This window comes from Callionymus lyra, chromosome 16 (assembly GCF_982586985.1).
Source record: "Callionymus lyra chromosome 16, fCalLyr1.hap1.1, whole genome shotgun sequence".
In the NCBI taxonomy this organism is placed as follows: domain Eukaryota; kingdom Metazoa; phylum Chordata; class Actinopteri; order Syngnathiformes; family Callionymidae; genus Callionymus; species Callionymus lyra.
This window is the reverse complement of record NC_141833.1, coordinates 3151125-3175034: the sequence shown is the minus strand read 5'-3', so window position 1 is coordinate 3175034 and position 23910 is coordinate 3151125. Positions and strand designations below refer to the sequence as shown.

Sequence of the window (23910 nt, the reverse complement as noted above, 5' to 3'; positions counted from 1 at the left end):
GCTGCTTAATGTACACATTACAAAAACACCTAAATGCAGAGGTAACTCTCACCATGTTTACATAAATATTTATTTTGTTTCACGATTAACATGTAGGTACTTGAATACCTGAATTAGGGCTTCTTTATTCTCGTTTGGCGAGATTTCAGACGAGAGAGAACTTGTAATAACTTCAAAACGGAGCAACATCATGATGAATGAACTACTGCATTTTGAAGAGGAAGACTTCAACATTTACAACATGTGAATAAGTCAGGAGATTTGGGTGTACACATTAGGTGACCTTTAAGATATCGACATAATTTGAATAGGCACATTTTATTAACTCTGTAGATGGAGGTGTTGCCTGTGCTCATAAGCCAGAAATTATACAGCAAATAGTGCCATCTATGGGCCTCTAAAAATGAGGACTATGCTACATGACATTGCTTCAGCTTTCTATATAAGCATATTTATTAACCATTGACCTAAATAGGCATCTAATTTGTATTGTATGTTGTTTCAACTTGCAGGCCGTTGACAACTTAATTGAAATTTTATCAGTCTTAAGGTTTTGTTTGAATGCTTGATGAGCCATAAAACTGTTATTGTGTTACAACTATAAGCTTTGTGCAATGTTTTCACCTCCTTTGTTACTGTTGCACTATTAATTTGAGTCTTCTTGAGGCAATATTCCATGGAAGAATCCAACAAAGATCCTCTATTTAATCTTCATCGCCTCTCAAACGGAACAGTCGTGCTCAATGGTTTATTGCGGTTTTTCCTCAAGGTGAAGATCCCGGAATGATAATTCCAGAAACTTCTGTGCTCAGCCAAACGATTGTCTGGAAGGCTTGATAATGAACTGTGTGACAAATCATGTTTGTGCACAATCTCGCTGAATCCTGAAATGACAAAGCTCTGTAATTATTCAGCCGTCGATCTTGACTTTGATCACTACCTGAGATGTTTTGTTATTAGTTTTACCGGTGCGAGCCTCATGCTGCCATAAAGGTGAGAAAACCCCCTTCTTTTCCATGTTTTCTTTCCTGTGTAAGTTAAATACAGCACAGATGCAACACGCCTCATTTCCTGTGATGCCACCGCCAGAATTCCTGCCTGACAAATTGTAGTGTATTTGCTTCGGTTGACTGACGCAATTACAAGATTTCTGCAGGGTTTATCGAGAAATGGTGCTGCTAACTAAATGGTTTTCTATAGGAATCCCGCAGGAAAAAGATCATTAAGAAGCCTAGCTCGAGCCATTCATGATGCACTGCGAGATGTAGTGTGGATGTGTGGGCGTTACTGTGCGTATGTGGAAGCGAAGATGGAGGTAGATGTATCTTCTCACACCCAGGAGACTGTACTACACCAACTACAGATTCAGTCTCAGCTCAGAGGTCTCGGCTTAAACACATTGAAATGAAGAAACTTTTAACTGGTAATGTTTCCCCATATTTACAGAGGCTGGTGGTTTTTAATGATGATAGTTGTCGGAATATACGACCTCAAAGGCGATGTATTTCTTTCCACCCCAAACCAGTATAGTATGAGACAACCAAAAACAAAAAGCGTCACTGGAAATAGGATTAAAAACCCAAATGAAAGGCGTGCATAAAAATAATAAAACAACAGAAAACCATGGAGTTAAAACACAGACATATAATAAAAATAAACAAAGCTAGCATTCAGCACAACTGAACATTGAAAACAATGGGAAAATGCATGGAAGATCTAGAATTACACACCTGATGAAACAAACAATCTCAAAAGCACCAGCAAAGAAAATACAACAGAATCCACTATGGAGGTTGATGTAACAAGCATAGGAAACTGGGTTTATGTGACACCACGGACTGGAACTATGAAGCTTATATATGGTTTCAGACCAAAGCTATGTTTAGTTGAAGATTAAGATGCAATATTTTAGATTGGCTTCTATTACTTTGTGATGGTCATGAATGCAAATGAAAAAATCATAACAGATATGTATGGAGTATCTCGCAACTACCATAACTACTGTATTTTCCACACTATAAGGCGCACTTAAAAACCTTTAATTTTCTCAAAAAACGACAGTGCGCCGTATAATCCGGAGCAATATGATGAGTGAATTGTTTACAAACAGTTTTATGACTCTGCGGCAACTGAGTCGACACGCAGTGGGCGGGATTACGTCATTACGTTGCGTCATCATGCCGCACATACCATCATTGCGGACGGCGATGGAGTGATATTACTGCCACAGGTTTGATCGAGTGTGTCTTGATTGTTGTACACTCATAATAACCCTACTGCGCTGACTGTTTGACAATCCCTTTAGCACAGCTTTATGTAGTGGATGCACAACACAACCCCAGTCAAACGTTTGACTGTATCTTTAATTCTATGCGCCTTATAATACAGTGCGCCCTATTTATGAAAACAGTGGTAAAATAGGCCATTCATTGAAGGTGCGCCTTATAATCCGGTGCGCCATATAGTGCGAAATATACGGTACCCTTGATCTACTCTAATCTGGACTGTAATATTTCTAATTTAATAATTAATTTTCTACAGTTGATTCCTTTAAGCAAGCTAGGGCTAGAGGTGGAGAACACAACACTATTCACACACCTTCACACTTTTTAATTAAAAACTATTTTGGACTGTCGAGTGCCGACAGTAAACCTCCACATGCAAGGACAAATAAGGTGCACACAAAAGCTTTGCCTCAAGCTGGAAGCGAACCAGCAACCTTCTGGCATTGAGGCAGTGTGCGAGAGAGTGTTCACTAAAATAGGTGTTAAAAATATTAAAATATTTAATTAAATATTAAATGTATATAAATCTACCATCATTAATATTTTCTGTTTTAACTGCAAATTATATTTCTAGTAATTACTCTTCTTCTCAGAAACACATTAACGTCCTTGCTTCTCAAGTTTGGGATGATGTTTGAGTGGCATTTGACCTCCAATTGTGTGCTGAGAGAGTGGGTTCAGGATTGGCCTTGATTAAGCATCACCCTAGAGGCAAAACAACTAAATTGAAGAACACATTTCTGGAATGACAGGGTCATTATAAATCCAGCCCACAGTCATCCTCCTATTGTAATGGAGCTTCAGCAACACACCAGTCCCCCAGTGCCTCACACAACCTCTAACAAAATTCCAACGAATAAAAAACACTGCCCACACCAAATATACACAGCTATTTTATTAAAGTGTGTTCTGTCAGCTGTAATAGTTGCTGGCACTACCTGTTCTGGAGACATTAGTGGCTATGAATAATTAGCCTGTGTGAGATGGGATTTCATTTTTAATTTGAGTCTAGCACACAATGGGGTTTTTTATATGCTGGGTAAATTAATAACCAGATGTTACTTTGTTTATCTTGGATATAAAGGTCATGATTGGGGTAGAGTGTTCTGTTCTTGACGCTTGAATTTGATATAAACCAAGTTATTTTTCATTTAATCAATACCGGGAATTCTAAATCAATATTCTTTCACCACAAACAAGGATGTATTTAATAACTTTAGCATCTACACGTCATTATAGTTGGTATTTAAAGGAAACCATAGAGCTTCACATCATAAACAGTTCATGCTGGAACAAATTAAAAACTGCAGATCTTCCATGAAAAGGAAGGGTGGTCAAAGGTTTTTACTAGCCCACTATAACTGTAAGTAGCTCTTAGTATTTAAGACAATTTAATAAATATTTTTACATTTCAAAAAAGATAATGGAGATTTGCTAACCGGAAATCAAATCACCTCAATAGTGCAAGTAAATATTAACCTAAACAAAGTGACTTTATATTTTTAGTTTATAACTCGAGGGCCAAGGTTAAAGGTTAAAATATTTGAACGAAGCCTTCTCAAACTGAGATAGGAAATACAGTAATTAAGTTTGGTTTATTAATTGTAAGATTTGAAGATGATTTCAAAAATAATTGTATAGACTGAAATCTACTAACATCATAAAAACATTTTCAAAGAGGAACACAAGTTTTTCATAAGATCTATATTATTATAGTTCATAGACTAAAATAAAATAAAAAATATAAAAATATACAGTATATAAACATAAAGTGTATCTGTCATACAAAGTGGCAAACTCAAATTAAAACTGGTCTTTTCCGCCATTAAAAAAAAGATCAATTGAGGAAGTTGAAGGCTTTAAGAATGATTGCCTCACAGGAAGAAGTTTGCTGGTTCACTTCCAATTTAAGGCAACCTGCAGGCTTACAACAATATTAGTTTATTTGTTTTCTCTGTTCTTAGTGTCTTTACTTCAGGTAATGTTTCTACCAAGATTCTCAAAAGAGTTTGATTGAGTTCTCTGTCCCTAGGTGTGAATTTTTGAACGAATGGCAGGCGACATCATGGTCTCTCCTGCCTTTCGCCCGGAGTAGCTGTGATAGGCTCAATGCCCCTCAATTCCTACTTTTCTCATTCTTAAGCTCTAACTACTTTTTTAAAATGTCACATCCTTTAAAAAATTTCCACTGATGTTCATTGAGTGTATGTTTGTATATTTTATAATAGTTAAATAGTTCTTCAGTTAAAATTAAAGATGTGATTGGATGTGCAAGACTCTTGTGCCTTATGGTATGTTATGCTACAAGCGACTCTACATTAATTTAAATGTATTTATTTTTTTAATTAGCATTTCCAGCTGTCGGTGCGATGTATATTGGGCTGTTTGGAACTGTTTGGAACACTGAAGCGTGACTCGCCCACAGAAAAACAACGTAACTTTGTATAATTTAACTGCAAAAGTCCTAATTGTCCTGTCATCCTGCAGATGACGCAGAGAAACTTCAAAGGCATTGAACTTTAGCTGAAGCAGCAGTGTGGGTGTGAGCTGAATGAGCATAAACATGACAGTTATAGACGAACCTGAACTGCCTCTATCTCTGTCAGACAGCCTGTTGTTTCCAATCTGCTTGCTTACTCAAGACAAATAACTTCTCTTTGCCTTTGTTTTCGCTATCAAACTATATTACTTGAGTGACAAATCTTGCCCAGTTGAGGCTTCTTTATCGTCCCAAACAATCAAAATCTGAAAGGAAAAATACAAAAAACTTGTTTTTAAAAGGTAAAGAGTTATAAAATATTGTGCTTCAATGGCCAATACAACTACAAACAGCTCCAACAACTGATGCTGCATCATGAGGCCACATCAACCCACCACTAATCCCAGACTAGTGTTTCTTACTTTAAATTGGCACATTAAAGTAAAGTACACATATATAAACGATGACCATTATTAGTATTATATTTTTTTATTTCATATGTTCTATATATTGGTCTGAAATTAAATCAATTCAATTAAAAGACAAACCCACGTTATTTATTTTAGGAAATCTGTCTTCAACTTCCTTTGTTAAAAAAAAGTCATTCAAATTGTTTCTAATATTGTAATATGACAGAAATATATATATATATATTTCATTCATTAGTTATTCCAATTCCAAAAGCATTCCACTCTCCAAGCATTTTTTAAATTGAAGTCCCTCAAGGTACGTTGAATTTCGGTGAACCCTGCAAATCCTTTCATAATTAATGCCTTATTCCAACACTCAATCACATGCACATTACCTGATGTGCAATGTGTGGGGGTTTATTTCGTTCTTTTTTTAAATGGTTTCCAAGGTTACAGAGCGCTCAACCGTTTCATTCTCCAATTGGGTTTGGCTGAGCTTGCAACTTTGTGTTTACCCACTTTTAGTGTGCAATTTTCCAAGTGGGGACGTTCACAGCACCTCTATGGACTCGTTTATGGATCATGGCTGGTCCATTAGCCCACATATGGCCTTTCTGGCAATGCTCTAACAAGCCATAAGCGCAGAAGCTCTCTCAATTAACAGCCAACTGTTCCCCCAGAATGTTTCGTTGACATACACCTTGTCAGCAGTGTAAACCAGCCGGAAAAATATTAATAAAGTTAGTTTGAATTTGTGCTCCGTGGAATCAACCTACCATCTGTGTGTGTATGTACAGTATATTTATATATTTATTGACTCAATTATGGTTATTATTGTCACTTTACTAGCATTGACATATAGCAGTGAGCATCTGACATGACAGCTGTGACCAATGCCTCAGTCAAACAATTGAAGTTGCTGTTCGATTGTGGATGGATTCTGAGTTGCTTTAGTATTGGATGAGCACATATTGACCTAAACTGATGTGCAAAAGGCAAAGCTATTTGGAATTCTCCAGTTTGCCACCAGCAATCTTTAGGGTAAAACAGAAGAGATTTCCTTTCTAGGTAGCAGGGGTCGGTGGATGGTCAGCGTAGGTAAGGCCTGTGACCAGCTGGAAAGATTTCCTGTCTCCTCCAGGTTTGAAGCATCCCAGGATCACTCGGTCGGAGTTTGCAGTGAAGTGGAAAAGAGTTGTTTGGCCTGGTACCTGCTGAACCGACGCAATCTGTCGGAGATAAACAAGCAAAGACGAATGACTAGAAATGCCTGCCTTCTGGGGTAGGTCAGATACAGTTTGAAGCATTTTGGCCAACAGGATATTAACATGAATATATTTTAAAGGATAAGTTTCATCATTTGGTGGAATTCTATTTTAAGATGTTTGAACATGGCCCCGCAAAGGTTTTCTGTTGGGTTGAATTCCCCGTTATAAAATGCTTCTTGTTCGAACTGCCTAGAGAACAAATGCATTTTCTCTCTGAGAAACTAAAGTGGTATTCCGATAATCAACATCACAAAACTCTAAGGAAACACTGGCATTTTAATGCACCAAGGATGTCTTATAGTTTTTGAAGCATTAATCCAAATCTTGTAATTTCCTAAAGAGTTATGATGAAGACTCAGATTTGACTCAGAAAAAAAAGTGTGCTCATATGAAAATGCTGGAACAGTTTATGGACATTGGTTGTGTCCTCCATTCGCAAATTATATCTTTTATAACATTGAACATGGGAAAATTGCAACATAAAATTATAACACTTTTTAACCAAGCACTGGGTCATAAATGGGTTTTTAAGCAATTATTTTGCACCCTTGAAAATCCTTTGACACCTCTTTGGTTCTGTCTATGGTGCCATTGAGACTGTAATGTATGAAACTGAATTCTGATCTTAACGTATTTAAACTGATCCTATATCTTTCAACTCATACAAACACAAAACTATCTCTTTAAGTATAATCTCATAGTACCTTCAACCATCCCCAATCCTTCTCTTGAGTGAAACAATGATTGCGACTCTTTTTTCCTTATTGTGAAAAAAATGATCTTCATTTATTCATATTCTCCACATTTTACAAATGCCTTAGATGTAATTTATTGAAGGTTATTTTCTGCGTTAGTGTACTGGTGATAAGATCTCATTGCAATGCCCCTCTTTATGGTCAATACCATTTGTGTAATATTGAGAATAATCATTACAGCTACATTTGCTGTGGTGCTAATTGCATTGTTGCCCTTTTAGCTGACGTGGTAAGAGTAGTGAGCATCCGATCACCCACTCGGGACTATCGTGGGATTGGGCTAGCTCAAATATGCTCATACTGTGTGAATGGATTTATTGGACTGGGCTCAAGATATGTTTAGCTTTGCTAACAAGCTTGTGGTGCCATGCTTAAGATGCAGGCACCACAGATATTTGGTAGAAGTCAACTAATGTTTAATTTAACTATTTTTGAGTCTGGCATCCATACTTTTGTTTTTTAATAACAGCTCAGTGTCAGCCTCACTATATTAGTGTGGCATGTGAAAGACAAACGGAGAACAATGTCTGGATCTCAAACTAGGACCTTAATTCACAGTGTAGAAGTGGTTCGCTTCTTATTTTCAAGACACGACGGTAGATACTCCCTTTCATAGTATTGGCAACAGACCACCTCTGGGCTAACTGCCTTCCCACTTAACATCCTCTCCGCTGCTGCCCTCGCTTCCACCTTGCTAATCTTCTGAAGTCTTTTCATTCATCAGTTCCTTGAAATACTCCTCCATCTCATTCAATGTATGTGTCTCTCGTTGTCCATTCTTTTCTCTAATGGCCAACCTTACATATTTTTCCCATGACACTTACGCTCCATTCTTACTCCTCTTGAACTCCATATTGTTATACCATATCGTCAGTTAACTTTTCCATGAACTCTGTAAATTATTCAGCATTTATTTACTTGCTCACCTTTTAATGTATTCCCTCGTCCAGGCTTCTATCCTCATCCTTCAGCACACTGGTGTATGCAGTCATAGTAATCCATCCACACATGATGGAATCTACTTTTGTGTTTCTACCTCCCTGCTTCTATGTATCAATGTGTTCCATACCTGCCTCACACTCTCTCCCCACTCTTATCCATTCCCGCACATTGCCATTAAAGTCACTGAATCACTGTTCTCTCCTTCAGTGAAATACCCTCAATCACCACATCTCGCTAGCTTAAGACCTCGTCTTTCTCCGCGTGCTGATATCCTACCGGTAGAACATAGACGTCATCAATCATGACCTCATCAAGATTTAGAGGATTCCATCTCTATTGTTTCCAGCTCGATTACTTCCCACTTGGTTTTCCTATTTGTAAATATTTCTCCCTCCCATCTCTTTATTATTATTTCTTTTTTCTCATCAGGACCCCCACTTTCTCCATCCTTAACAAAAGAGTAACCCAGTAAGCGTTTTACTTCCAAACCTAATAAAGTCCACTGTAACCTGCGCTGTTGTTTTTTTTCCTGCCCTCTTGGACACACAGGGATTACACGTTATTGCTGTAGAGCCATTCGCTCACTCAGTAAATGTGTGGAAATGTACACAAGTGTATTTCAAGAGGGGTTAGAGGTTGTGAAAAGAAGTGGGCAGAGGCAATTCGTCATCCTGCTGGCCCTGTTTCTTCTCCCAGATTGTGACAAGGTATGGGAGGAGGGATGACGGGGGGTTCGTGTTGATGGAGATGCATCGCTGCTTTTACAACTCCACCCGGGAGGGAAGCGTGGCGTACGATAATTGAAAAAGAATATGATTATTTAGAAATAATTGGTTAAATAGTTCGAGCTGCTTGCCTGAAAAAAAGGTTCCGTGTCGTAATAAACCACGTTTACTACCCTGCGACTCACCACTGGAGCTACCTTGGGGCTGGAATAGCCTGTTCTTTGTCCAGCATGCAGCTGGTGTTGAAGTTTGGTCTATGATGACTTTCAGCCAAGCATGCTGCTGACAGGCTGTTGTTCCCTTAATTATCTACTGTAAAGATGTTAACACAGCTATTGATGGACCGTAATTGACCATATGGCAGTTTGTTTGTCTTGTTGGAGATTGGCCAATGCTGGACCTAATAAGTAACACGCTAATGGCGCTAAATTGTCCGCTATAAACAAACTGGACTCTTTTTTTTTTCATCTCCAGCCCAGTCTGTGCATAAATCATAATAATCCACTTTCAAATTTACTTCACAAAAAAATCTTGCGGATTTTATTCCACTGCATACAGTCATTGTATGGCTGAGAAAACTTCATGGAGCATTCTTCTTTTTAATATTCCAGTAGATGACACTCTTCCTTTATTACATTTAACTTTAGAAAACTATTTATTTGAAACCCATCCTTTTAAGCCAGGTGTACTGTATATATACAAATATTAAATAAAATGTCACTATATAATAGTGATAAGCTGATGAGGGAGCATAGTTGTCCTTTCTGAGATTGGCAGATGGCGCTCTTGGTTTAAAAATGAAGGTAGGATCATTAAAATAGTTTCTCAAATGTTTTACAGCAAAGAGTGACATTAAGTGGATTCATGAAGTTAGGTTCCGTCACATGTAAGTTCATACAGGTCTTAAACTGCATCCTTCCCCACTTATAAACAAGAGTTTATTCTCCTTTAACCTCTTCATTTTCACCTGAACTGCACACTTTTTCAAACTGACGTTCATAGTATCTACAGAAACTTTTAGTTCCTCAGCACTCATATGCATGGAAACACTCTCTTATCCGATTATTTTTTTCTATTAATGAAATCTTGTTAACCATAACCACAGCCACTCTGTTGCGATTGGTCAAGCAATGAGTTTTATACCGCTTGTCTTAAATCCCAAAAGTAGGCACCTCAAAGGGACTTGTTGTATGAAAAAAGTGGGCGTGATTACAGCTGGCTGGAGGAAGAGTGAAGCCTATTATTATGTCATAATTAACTACGCTCTCGTAACCCCTTGTTCACAGAGAATTCAGACGGGGGAGAACTTTATAAAGTAAAAACTTCAAAACTTCATCAGGATGAGAAACTGACAACTGCATTTGGAGACAAAGACTTCAACATTTGAGCCAAGTCAGTGAGTCAGGAGAGTTGGGTTTTCACATTAGTTGCCCTTAAACTTATCTACGACCTGCTTAAAATAACTCACAACTGGAAATTTGAGCATGTGAATGTGTTGGGAGACATATCCAACATATTTTTTTCATCACAATCCACATCACAAGCTCTGTTTATTCAACATCAAGATCAGAAGACCAATGCACTTACTAGCTATTCATAGACTGACTTATGAAGTAAATTCAATATTGTAAGACTGTAGGGTTGTGCAACTACAGAAAAAATGTTCATCAATCTTTTATCTGAGGGAAAGAAGCTGAGAAAGTGGAGGTGCATGATGGGAGGAGTCTTTCATGATTTCGGCAGTTTCTCCTTCTGCACCTGGAGCCAACCCTCTGTGCAGCCTTCACCCCCTGCAGAGAACCTTCCTTTCTGCCGTAGAACAGCTTCCATGCCACTCAGTTATGCAGGAGCTGAGGATAATCTGCACCAAACACTTGTAGAAGGTTGACAGGACTTAACTTTCGAGGCAAGACTCCTTCATTCTCTGAGGAAGAATAGGCACTGGTGAACTTCCCTGACCCGGATGATTTGGTGCTCTAGAGGTTGTCACAGCTGCTCCTCCGTCTGTTTTCCTGAAGTCAACAATCATCTTCTTTGATTTCCACACATTGATGCAGAGGTCATTTTCTCCACACCAACGCTCCAGATGTACCCCCTCCTGTCTGAATTCAAACTCATTGTTGTTATTGTCGCCTCCTGCCACTGCTGCGTCGTCGGCGAGCTTCACAATATGACCGTAGGCTTTGATGAAAAAAACTAGTGAGTAAACACAAACTTGTCTTTGACCTGTCTCTAGGGAAATATTCCTGACCTTCTTACTTACCACTCAATAGTCATTCAAGCGGGATGTTGGAATTATCAAAGAAATAAGAAGACTGACTTGTGTTATTTTTTCTGACCTTTTCATACACTTGCCTTTTCACCAAACCTTCAACACCACCATTTTCTTTGAATATATAAATAATTATACTACTTTCGTACATCCTTCTTTTCGCCAACTTCCTTTACAATCTCTCCTAGTTTTCTTCCTTCTACTTCTATCCTGAAGTCTCCTTTGCCTCGCTTTGACCTGTTCGTTCACTCCACACTGAGCATGGATCACAGCTGCAGGTACAGGTGTAGCTGGCTAGCATTCGCTATTGACTGGATTGAACATCGATTGTCGAGTGGTGAGCTGCGGGGAATGACGAACACACCTGCTCAAAGGTTCCTGCAGGTGCCCGGAGCGTATGCACGAACATAAATTAGCATACATGTATCATGTGAAATGAGCGCCGAACACATGTGTGTCGGGTCCAATAAGGATTTCCTGCTTATGGTAATTGCACCGAGCGGAACAGGAAGGTGATAAATTCTTCATGTTCTCTACAGCCAAGTAAGAAATGAGGGTGTAAATTTGCCTGACTGAAATATGAGCTCACCCTCCTCCAAACATGTTTTTATCTGCCTTTTAAACTGGAGCGTGAAATACTTGTGCATGTCAGAAGGTTGTGCCGGGTTCACCAACCTAAGTTGCTTCTTGGATATCTACTAGAGACTTTTTGATTTGCCCTAGAATGAACCCTTCTCTCCTCATCTTCCTTCGTCGCTGTTTCATCCTCTTCACCCCTCTGCCAGTGGTCTCCTCTTTCATCCCGTCGAGACGCTTTGATGCCACTTGTCTTTTGGGTGAAATGTGGATTTTTTTTTCTTTTTTATCCCTGATCTTCAAGTCTGGAGGAGAAACTGTAAATATGCAAAAGGTGCTTGAATAATTCAAGTGACAGTATTAAATGTCATGGCTAAAAATTCACAACTTCCACACCATTGTCTTGCTGGCATTCACAGCATGTTTTATGCATTTTGTAATTAGCGCGAGTGTCTCGGGGGAAAGGTGGAAGAGCAGCTGGGCAAGCGAGTTTGGATATTTCTTCGAAGAGTGCCGGTTTAAGAAGTCTTCATTTGAAAGGCAAATCTAGAAGCTGGGATGGAATACTATAGCAAGAAAAGCTCATAATCTCTACAACCATTTTTTGCTGAAATAAAATGCCTTCGATGTGCTGTTTTTTTTCCCTATCATTATTCCATAGTTTTCATTTCACAGTGACCACCGGTCAAGTGGTTTGTGAAGCACACAATGGTACAAATCATTTATAACCATCTGTATCTGTGTCCAAGGCCCTGCTAAGAAAACAACATTGTTAAAACTGCATTAAGGATAACAATTACACACTATGATGATGGAAACTATCTAGAAAACAAAACAAAAGAATACCTTATTCACACACAATGTGCAACAAAATATTATCTGAAACTATTTGTATAGAGCAAACGTTTCACTATGGTGTAGAATGACAACTAGTACTTTGTTGCTAAATTTCTTTTTATTTTGCTGTTGTCTTCACTTTTCCTGTCATGATATCATCTGTGTTTGTTTTAAACAGTTTTTAATATACATTTTAACATATTTGTATGTTTTTAACGTAAACTTTATATATATTTTGATATTTATGTATTTTTTACAATTTGCTTTATATTTTTTAACATCTGTGCATGTTTTTTTATATATATTATTTAACTATATTAAAACATCTGTGTATTTTTTAAACATGTTTCTAAAAAAGCATATTATTGGTTTATTTTTTTAACATTTCTATATGTATAGTTTAATATCTTTGAATGTTTAAAAGACAATAATTAAAATTATATTTTAAAGAAAGATTTGAAGATCAATTCAAATTCCTTTTAATATATTTAAAAAATATATATAAAAAAAAAGTTTATCATTACAATAAACTTTCGTCTAGCTATCCTAAGTCACTTAGCAAGCAATCTATCAAAGTCATTAGAAGAAAACCATTCCCTAACGAGTTGTAAATACAATTGTTCTGTACATTTGCATGTGTTAGTAATATAGAGTTGGTGAATTTAAATCCAAAACTATCTTGGTCTTGTAAAAAGCTGTGGGAATGCTGAGGTTGTCCTTTCTTTGGAAATCTTAAAACTTAAAACTTCAAATGTAAGTTTTAAGATGGCAGTATATACCAAAAAACAAGTTGAAACATAACTATGACAATGTATGCCTTTGATTTGAGTCTTTCTAAACCCACCCTGTGTGAAATAAGGCCATGTCAGTGCATGAAACTTTTCTTCCGGTGCAAAACTTTGTCTAACTCAAATCCACCTGGGTAGAAATTACACACAGCCACCAGCCAATAGATTTTTAATTCCCTGCTACATGTGAACATTTCCAACATCATTCATCAAGTTTTCAACGTGCTTATAGTTGCATAAATACATTCTTTTGACAGATGACTCTGCTAATTGCCTTTTCAAACTGCAGCAGTCTCTGGATGCAGCAAGCGAAAATGAAAAATGCACCAACGCTCACACCCTCATCCCCATGTCTGAACCTGTATGTTTTCGATCGAAATTAATTTCCTTCGATGTGTAGAATACAAAGTGGGAATACCTCAAATCCCAATCCACTTAAATGAGCTTCCCCACTATTTTCTATGTGTCTCTGATGTTCGGATTGGTCCCATGTGGACATCACTGAGCAATTTAGCTAGTTCGTGGAAAGTAAAGCTCTGAATGCTCTTTCGACTGCAAAAACATTGTTTTGGTACAGACACTCGATGCATATGTTTTTGATGATGTGATGATTTGATGTGCCGTTTATTGTGACTAATAGTCCAACCCCATGGAGGGTAGAGGATTCGTTTAGAAAGACATTATCAAAGGGTGAAATCAGGGATGGCAACAATAACTAATCAGTGTTAACTTAAGCACATCTTCTCTGCATAAACATTTCTACACACACACTCATAAGTAAGTAAGTAAGTAAGTAATGGCTATTTGTAAAGTGCCTTTCTAGACTAAGGTTAAAAAAGCACTTTGAACAATCAAAAGCAATACACAGTTAAAAAATACATACAGATTTAAAAACTCTAAAAGGCCAAGACAACATCAGAAAAACACACAGAAGTCCCATAAGGAATCACAGACTGAATAACTAGAAAGATACTGGGACAGTGCACGGGTATGTGGTTAGGGTTAACCTGTAGGCCATAACTTTTGAATATTCAGTGAAAATACTGTTACATTTATTCTAATTGTTGTTTCTTTATATGGCACATGCAGACTTAAAACCTAATAAGGTTTAAAACATTGTAAGCATGCTATTAATTTTTTTTTTTTATATATATATATACAAAATACAGTAAATGTTTTGATATTTTTCAAGCCATATAAGACATTCAATTATAGTGGGAACAATTTGTCCAATTTCATTTCACTTTAGGTACTAAAATTGATCCATTTTACTCCATTTCACTCCCATTTCACACTGGTACTTGCATGTCCCAGATGATCTTGGTTTGGTATATATCTTCCCTAGAGTCATCTAGCGCCCCCTACACTAAGAATTGCTGTTGAAACTGTCATGTTTTTCCATAAAGCCATGCACGTTAATGGCAATCATTCTAAGAAATACAGAACTCCTTTACTCACATGGAGTGTAGTGTATGCCATTTAAACATTTGCAGTTAATTTCATTTAAATATTTATTTTTGAGTTATTAAACTTTAAGACATATGGGATAAAAGGGTATTAGAGGTGAGAATGAGAACCAGAGGGTAAAACTTTGTTTTGACGGTTTTGAGTGATTGATTAACTTCTAGATGTGTTTGGCTTTGGGGGTAAAGAGTGCCAAGAGAGAAGAGTGCTTCAACCAAACCCACAAAACATTTTACCTGAATAATTCACCCAAAAACTACAAAAAAGAGTTGCCTCAAGCTGGATTTGGCTAGTCATCCATCATAACTGTGTTCTGTTGAGTCATAACATCACAATTTAAAATGTAATTTTCAACCTCTCTTTCTTACAGGGCAGAGGGAGGTGACTGTGTGAAGAAATGCCGGTCCCAGGTGCCCTAGTAGATCACCACCGGGACCATGGCGACTCCTTGGCCAATGAGAAGAGAGAGATGCTTCTACAACTCGGCCTCCATTGCTAAATGGACCACATCATCTTTAATGTTTCTATGGTTGTCCTGGGTTTTGCTTTGGCTGCCGTGGTCCACCCAAGCTGAGGTGGCCACTGGTGGGCATGGGGGTAAGACTCTCCATGGGTCACTGTCGTCCCCCTCGTCTTCATCCTCCTCTTCGTCCTCGTCATCCCCGCTGAGCACATCGGCATGGGGCTTCAACGCAAGGCAGAGTGCGGGTCAGCTGGACTGGTTGTTGTCGGAGAAGGGGCCTTTCCACAGATGCCCGGAGTACACAGAGTTCCGAGATAGGTTCACTCAGAGCTTCTCAACTCGATACAAGATTTACAGGTACGTTACCCCTTGTGTGCTGGTGTCTTGTGAGGTATAACCGGTTTTGAGCCAGTTATTTCAGATGTGAACCTGTATGGTAACTAGTGATAGGCTAATGTGGCCTCAAGTCGTTTTACAATCTCAGTAGATGGCGCTCTTGGCTTATAAAGGATGGGAGGTGTCATTAAAATAGCTTCTCAAAGACTATACAACAAGGATTTCTAGTTAGTGAACTGTGATCATGAGAACAATGCTTTGTCAATCCATCACTACTTTCAATCAAAAGTACTGCCAGACAGAAACAGCAGTGACATCAGGATAATTAAAAATAACAATTATAATTATGAGAAAGAAATATTTATCGACATGAAATTAATCCCAGTGGAGTAGCACATCTATCCGTAACGGTCTGCTAGGTGCAATAAATGTAGGTATGGAAACAGGAATACCCACCTGCCCTTTTACCACACAACAGCATAAAAAAAAAATAAAATAAAACACAATTATTATAAAAGTACAATATATAACCCTAAAAAATAACTTGCAAAAAACATCTTCTTAGAAGGACATTGTAAAAGAACAAGTTGCGCTATTGGCAACACATCTATGTCTATATTCATAAAAGAGTCAAATCTCAGGTATTTCAGACTCAACTTTTCTCCCTGACAATCCTTCAAAATAATCGATGCAATCATTCTCAGTGGGTTGATGCTGACCCACCGGGATGAAACTTCTCTGCGGGTTAAATTACACACATGTCAATTTCCTTTCTTCCAATCACAAAGGCACCGTGCTGCTCAAATAGAGGATTTATTTTCGATGCTGGAATAAAATAAGGACGGGTGGTTGATCGTTGGCTGGTGCGAGCGCTTCTCTATGGACGATCACGACCGTTGGCCGCCGACGAGGCAGCAGGGCAGGAACACATTTGCTTAATGGAAGCACTTGGGACACAACAGATGCCGGAAGCACTATTTTCCCCAATGCATTTTGAATGTGTTTGTGTCGATGAAAATAACAGGAGCCAAGTGCGTGTGGCAACTGGAGACAGGGAGACCAGTCACAACGAAAGTAAATGAAGCAATTATTAACACAAAATAACAAATATACGTACGAAGATACAAACCTGAGAGACAAGAGAACATGAAAACCATAATAGAAGGTTAAAAAAAACTCATAACAAGGACTTGCAGTCATGAGAGGCAAGTGAGGCAGATAATGATAATATACACTTATTATAGATATTTGTCCTGCTGGGCCTGCTGTCGTTTCTCTGCATGTCGCCGATAGAATGTCTGAAGATATGTCTAGAAACCCTGATTTTCAACAGTTTTACTAATGTCATTCACCATTAACGTTTACTGTTTGTATATGAAGCATTTAGTTTTGCATAAAACCGCCGACGTGCACTCTGCAGCTAGTACTCTGCTGCCCCATAGGGGGCGCACATGAAACAATGGGTGCTTGTTGCTGCTGTCGTGCTAAGAGCCCTTTGTTTTTGTGTTAAGCTCTGTCGCTTTGCCCAAATAGAGTATTATATACCGATGTCACGCGGATGGCACCATGAGTAAGGAGGGTGATGTATTTAGTGTCATCCACTATACTTCCTCAATGGTTGCTCCTGGGCTTTAGTAAATACACCTTTTTGTAACAATGTCCCAAAAGATATGAAGCTTTGTCATTCTTGACTGCAGCTTGCAACAAAACACTTGTTCGTGTTTATGTATGCACCACACCCCGCGCCACTGGCTCATGAATAATTCATGAAAATAAAGTGAATGGCTAAAGCAAATAAATCTGAGGTCAAGACACACAGCAGAATGAACAATATAGTTGAAAACATGTGGAGGTCCAAAAATACACTTAAGATAAGATACAATGACAGAGTTCACCTTTTTTGGAGAAAGGACGACCTGACACTGCGGACTGGAACCAAGAAGCTAAAGTAGTGACTGCAAAAGAGGTGAGGGAAATAAAAGGAGGTATTTTAATGGATCATGACACAACACTTTTATTGTCTTACCAGGTATTAGAAGCCAGCTAAAGAACATGCGGTAAAACAAACCTAAATGCCTATTACACATGAAAAATGTGGAATGGCCATCGAAAATGATACAAAAACCACAATCATGAATTATACAATCTCACAAGGTTTATTAGTTGTTATGTCTCTTTTGCCGTAAGTTAATTTATTTTCTCTAATTGAATATTATAACCCCATAAATTGTTGAATTTCTTAAATGATAAACTTTAAATCATCAATCACTTTGGAATCTTTCACAATATGTTCATCGCCTATTGAAGCTTTCCAAACACAGCAGATTACAGTCCCTAATGTGTGAACAGAGAAAAAAAAGAATCAGATGGAAATATATATAAAAGTAGACCTCAGCTGCTGCTAATATGCTCCCAAGTGAAACACATTATTCCCATCTTTGAATCTAATAAAGAATCAATTTTAAGTCACCCACAGGACTATATTTAATTAACCTGCAGCCTTCAATTAAAAGAATAGCTTATGTATCATATCATAGAGGTATTTAACAAAGACATATGCCACATGTCTAAGCAGACAAATTAAAAAGATGTCTTTGGGTAGTGATTGAATCTATTCTAGTGTTCTTCAAGTCTATGTAAGACTTAATCAGTGTAGATATCGTGTCTTTAGTGGTTTTGTTTTAAGAAATATATATTTACAATGTAGCCTGGAATGAACACTAGAGGACCCACCCTGTCCCACACAGGGTTGTGCACAAGGCACACTTTGAAGTAGGGCTTATGAGAGTAATTTGTATGTTATTTACAGAATACAAAAGTTAAATAGTTTCACTATGATCAATAATTCATCCATCTTCCTTTCCTTTTTGTATTGTATTAAATCTCCTGTGCCTTCTCTTTGTTTGTATGGTAAAATATCGCTTTTCAATTATTTCCCATTATGAGATTAAAAATGAACATCTGTATAAAGGCAAATATCTATCAGTGCAATATTGTCATAAATGATTGTACCATTGTGTGCCTCACAGACCACTTGACCAGTGGTCACTGTGAAATGAAAACTATGAAATGAATGGTAGGAAAAACTTAAAAGTAAACAGCTAAACAAAGGCATTTTATCTCAGCAGAATTCTGAGCGTTTCTTGCACTTGTTAATCTATCAATGAATACTATCCTTTTTTAAATTAATTAGACAATGTTGAAAAGAAATATGAATTGAATTTTCGTTTTCGTCACAAACTTTCCGGGCCTCACACCAAAATCGTATTTCTGTCCAGAGAGTAATGAGGCTGCACACCTCATCAGTTTACTCAATCCAATTTCCAACATTATTGAAATGCACAGCCTCAGATGCGATGCTTGTCAAGCTCCAGATGACGTGACCAGATCTCTTTTAGTTAGAAAATGTAGCAGCTGCTTTAATTTCTATAAAGTTGCCCGATGAGTTGCGATTGCACAAATATTTTTTTTGATCAGTCAGCAATTCAATTAGTTCAATTAAAACAGCTGACTTTGCATTGTGAAGAAAGATGGATTAGGTAAATAAAATGTGCATTTCCCAGTACACTTGACTACAAGTCCATGCCAGAGAACAATAGAGGACAAAATGGAATTCAAGCCTTTTTTGGGGGGGTGGAGCTAATGAAGAAGAGGGCTAGTAGTACTGTAGTACAGCTTTATTCATGCAGGTTTTTCCTTAATTCTCTTAAACTCCTTTGATTGTCTTGGTGTTGTCGTGATATTTTAAGCATATTTTTATTGGATATTGTTTTGATTGTTAAAGCGCTTTGTGACCCTGGTCTAGAAAAGCATTAGAAATGACTTACTTACTTACAGCAGCAGTACATTCTTTTAGTTATGTTTTTAATATAATCCCAAATTGGTTTATTTAACCAAAGCCTTTGATTGTTTTAATTGCATACCATTCAAGAAAAACCTAAACAGTGTATCTGTGTACGATATCTACAAATATGTGGTTTCTTGTTCATTCTTACAAGCAAACTGAGTAAAAAAAAAAGTTATTTTAAGAGCCCATTTTACTCGACACAGTTAACTGAAGTGCTGAACAGTACAACTTAGGTTCGCTAAGTACCCGTTGAGAGATCGAATCACACTTTTAAAATACCAAATTCCCCTTTTAAAATGAACAAGAATTTTAAATCAGGAGACACTTCTTCAAACAACATTACTTTCTTTTAAAGTACACATGGTGACGCTGCTGAAAAGCAGAAACGTGCAGAATTGCTCTCACAAACGGCTGTAAATCAATTGCTCCGCCTGCTTTGCACCGACACCTGCACATGATTAATAAACACTTGTTTACACCATATACCTCCTGCTGTGAGAAAAAAGGTAGCAGTAGAAAAGAAAAGCCGCCGTCAGACTATAAAAATTGAGATAAAGCTTTCCATCAAAGAAGATTAAGTTGGAAAACAACTCTTTTCATTATCACAGGATTACCAACGTTATCCTCCAAATCTCCAGTATATCACCAAATTACATGGATTTTTTATTGTGATCTTTCTTTTAATAAAAGTTGTATTGAATATCCTAAAGGTTTTTTATAAAAAGGTCCTGGCATCGCCTTCAGCTAAATCAATAGATGGACAAGTCCAATAAGATAGATTTTGAATGTTTCTCAACGTTTCTAATTAAGATCTAAAGAGTTTGAGAAGCATTTTAAATGTTTAAATATGAGCCTGCATTATCTACTGTACATCCATCTAGCGATGTGTACGGATACAAGCATCCTAATGACAAAATAATCTGATCTTGTTGATATCATCGTTTGTATCAAAGTCTGTCCAATTACAATAAAAAAAAAACCTGTGAAAATTGAATATCATTTGTTATTAAATCTGTTTTCCTAAAGTATATGCATGTTTGCAGCTTTTATCAAGTTTTATTGCAGGCTTTTACATTTTTAGCTGATATCATGAGTTTGTTGCATTATGCTTGGTATTAATCTCAGTTCCGTTGATCCATGAAACTGGGGTGAGTAAATTCACTAATAGAGATAACAGTAGCTAAAACAGCTTACCTAGCACATGAGTGAAAAACCACCCACATACAAGTTTGCAAACAGCAAACGTTGGGGAAACTAAAGACACAAATATTTCCTAGGATGGGGGAAAACAAGATAACAAGTCTGGGAACAAGTTCCAAACATTCTTTTGGGAATCATAAAAAAAACAAAAATGGGGAAAATAAAATAAGATTTTTTTTAAGGATGATAAAGGGAACAGTGTTTGTCTTTTAGGATGGCAGCATGAGTAGATAATAGCCAGGTTGCTTTGGGAACTTGTTAGTGCTACATTTACACGGTTGGCTCGATGCCTGATGTGCACTCTGAAAAGATGTGAAAGGGTTAGAGGGTGCACAGCGGAACCTTGTAAGGCATGTGGAATACTCAAAAGCATTGGCAATTCTTGTAGTAGAGTTTTTACTATTCGTGTTTTCTTGAATTTCTTTTGGTCTACAAGTTTTATCTCTGACCAAGATTATCCTGCATGTTAAGGAGGATCAGAATTTAGATTTTTGTTTTCTTTGAATTTTATATAAACTAGATTTGTTTCTGAGTTTTATTTCCTTCTTCTTATTCACATCAATAGAACAACAACTGAGCAACTATTTTAATGAAAATGATACCATCCGTCATCATCCGACCCTGAGATGATGACATCTTCATCAAGCTTCATTGCAAGGTTTTTGCAAAGAAAAATGATGATTGATGTATCACTGAAAGAGTTCCTTAGATACACCAGAGAGTCTTGTTTACTTAAAAATAATATTTTGAAAAAATAAATAAATGCAGGACACAAAGCTAAAACTACATAAAAACAAGAACTAGCAATTTTTTTTCAAATAGCATCGGAGACACCATGATCGTGAGGTCATCGCACTTGCAGACCTTTGCCAAATGTGGGAATCTCGGCTGCATAATTTCAGTTTTTTGGAGAATTGCAACCACACTCTCCTGATGAAGTTTTTGTGTATATATTGTAAATACATTTCTATTGTATTAACTCCCATGCACAATTGGTTGGATGCTAATTGTATTCCCATTCATCTGTTGAATAACGGTCCAAAGTCTAATTTTCTTTTTTATTGTTTAACAGCTCATTTCACAGGCTGTATTTTGAAAAAGAAGTCGTTTGTCATAGCAACTGATGTGGCCCTTAAGCTAGTGAGAAGCTGGTGAAGCTTCATGAAGCATTGCCCACTAGATGGCACTCTTTGCTGTATAATATTTGGCTTTGTTAAACATCCAATCATCAAGCAAAGAGCGCCATCTATTGACCTCTGAAAATGATGACCCTGTTTAATGCTACTTCATTAGACCATAATTACTGATATACTTGTTTATTTGGCATTTATATTATCTACTACAGGTTATGATTTTTTTCTATTCAGACAATTCTTTTGCCACCAAATCATAGCCTGGACAGCTTCTGGCTTGAACAATCAAATTTAAACATGATAATGAGCAGTGGTCTATTCGCACGTAATGAGATGGTTTGGCTATTCATCAATGCTGCTATCTCTATGTGCTAATAAGTTTGTGATTGCTGACTCTTGAGAAGCTCAGTGTTTGATGAGGATTGTCACCCCGCATATTGCACTCAAATGGGATTGTAATTGCTCCTCGTACCAAACATGTGTGCACATGTCTTTGTGTATTGGTGACTAAATGACACCAAGATTCAGCCCGGACATCAAGCAGAACAACATATCTCAATAGACTAATGGGCTTGCTACCAAATTGTACTTTGTTTCACTAGCAATGTTTATTCTGCTAGCAAACTATTTGGGATTCATTTATTTGTTTCACTTTCTTATTACTAAATATATTATATAAAGCATTTGAGTGTCTTGGCTATGTATCTTTCTTTTTTTTTTTTAGATGAGGAATACAATAGAATTACTAAGGGCGAACTCATGAGGTTCTTAATTTAATCCCTGGATGTTCAACATGGGGATTCTGTTAAAGTCATCGCCAGCACTTCGGATTTCTTTTCCAGTAGGGTGTATTAAATGTTAATGATTATTCAGCCCCTCGTAGGGTGACCTTTAGCGCTATTAATCTATTGACAGTGACTGAATGAGTAAGCCCTAAGTCTGAGTCCATAGATATGGAGTGGAAGCTGATGAAATGAAGAGGTTGTGAATGAAACAAACTGGTTTGGTTGCATCTTTATACTCCATCGTACGTTATTGATTATCCAAAAGACAAGAACGAAGTTCACAACCTAACAACACAGAGAAGAATTACAGCTAGTCCTAAATTATATACAAAGGTTAGTGTTTTCACCTAATGACTAAACCTGGTATGTGTCCTTTGGAGATGTTCCCACATATTTAGTTCCCAACTTAAAGCAAGCAATGCTTAAAAACACCATTTCAAAGGATGACAAAAATTTCACCTATTATCTACTCACCCTCATGCCGAATAACGGTTTGGATTATTTGGGTGAACTTTCACTCACAATCAGTTTATAAGGTGTGGTTGAGCAAATTTGATAACACCTTACACACTTAAGCTCAATAACTATCCATCATTGTTCCCCTTTAAAATTATTTTTCAGCATATGGCGTAGTGGTCTTGATGGGTGGGAAAAACATTAAAATAAAAAAAATAAATATGATCAATTTGGAGATTTGAATTATGATTATAATAGAGAATAAGTCACTGTACTTAATTGAACATTAAAGTAAGACGTGTGTTTCTAATTTCAAATTGATTTTCATTACTACATTTTACTCTCCAATTTCTAGTTGACACATGTGTTTTAAAAGCATGTTGTTAGACTGTTGTATTGGTTTGTAAAGGGGTCATGAGCAGCAATTACTCACACAAATTCAGCGTTTAATTGCTCCAGACCCTCTGGTCACTTAGAAAAAAAATGAATAAAACAGATGGCCATGAGCAACAAAGGCTCGTTTTGTAGCACAAAAAGACAACACAGTAGCTGCATTTACTAGTGATGGACAGATGAAGCTACATAAGGCAATGTCACTGAAGTCAGTAGATGGCACGCTGTATTGAGGACCTTCTTCGACCCATCACTATTGTTAACATGGTCCAATTTAATCGGAATAATTGCTAATCGGAATGAAAATGTGTCACGTAAAAGTGCTGGTAACCTAAACACCTGAATTTCCCAACCCTAGTGGCATCTGACCACAGTTTCCTTCTGACCTCAATCCTCTGGTCACAAGCGTTTAGTGGAGGAAAGTGCACTAAATTAAATGAGGGTCTAGTACCAGAGGAAATGTAATCATGTTATATCAGATTCTATTAGCTTTTTT

At 37.3% G+C, this 23910-nt stretch overlaps 1 protein-coding gene across 2 annotated transcripts in view; it reads left to right on the top strand.

Moving 5' to 3' along the window:
- brinp2 (BMP/retinoic acid inducible neural specific 2) overlaps positions 1 to 23910 on the top strand; it is a 131357-nt gene that overhangs the window by 67390 nt on the left and 40057 nt on the right. For both annotated transcript variants that reach the window (XM_087811072.1, XM_087811070.1), the window contains exon 3: positions 15172 to 15621. In XM_087811072.1, the coding sequence (XP_087667198.1) occupies positions 15239 to 15621 (383 nt within the window). In that variant the 5' untranslated portion in view covers positions 15172 to 15238. The remainder of the gene's footprint in view (positions 1 to 15171; positions 15622 to 23910) is intronic.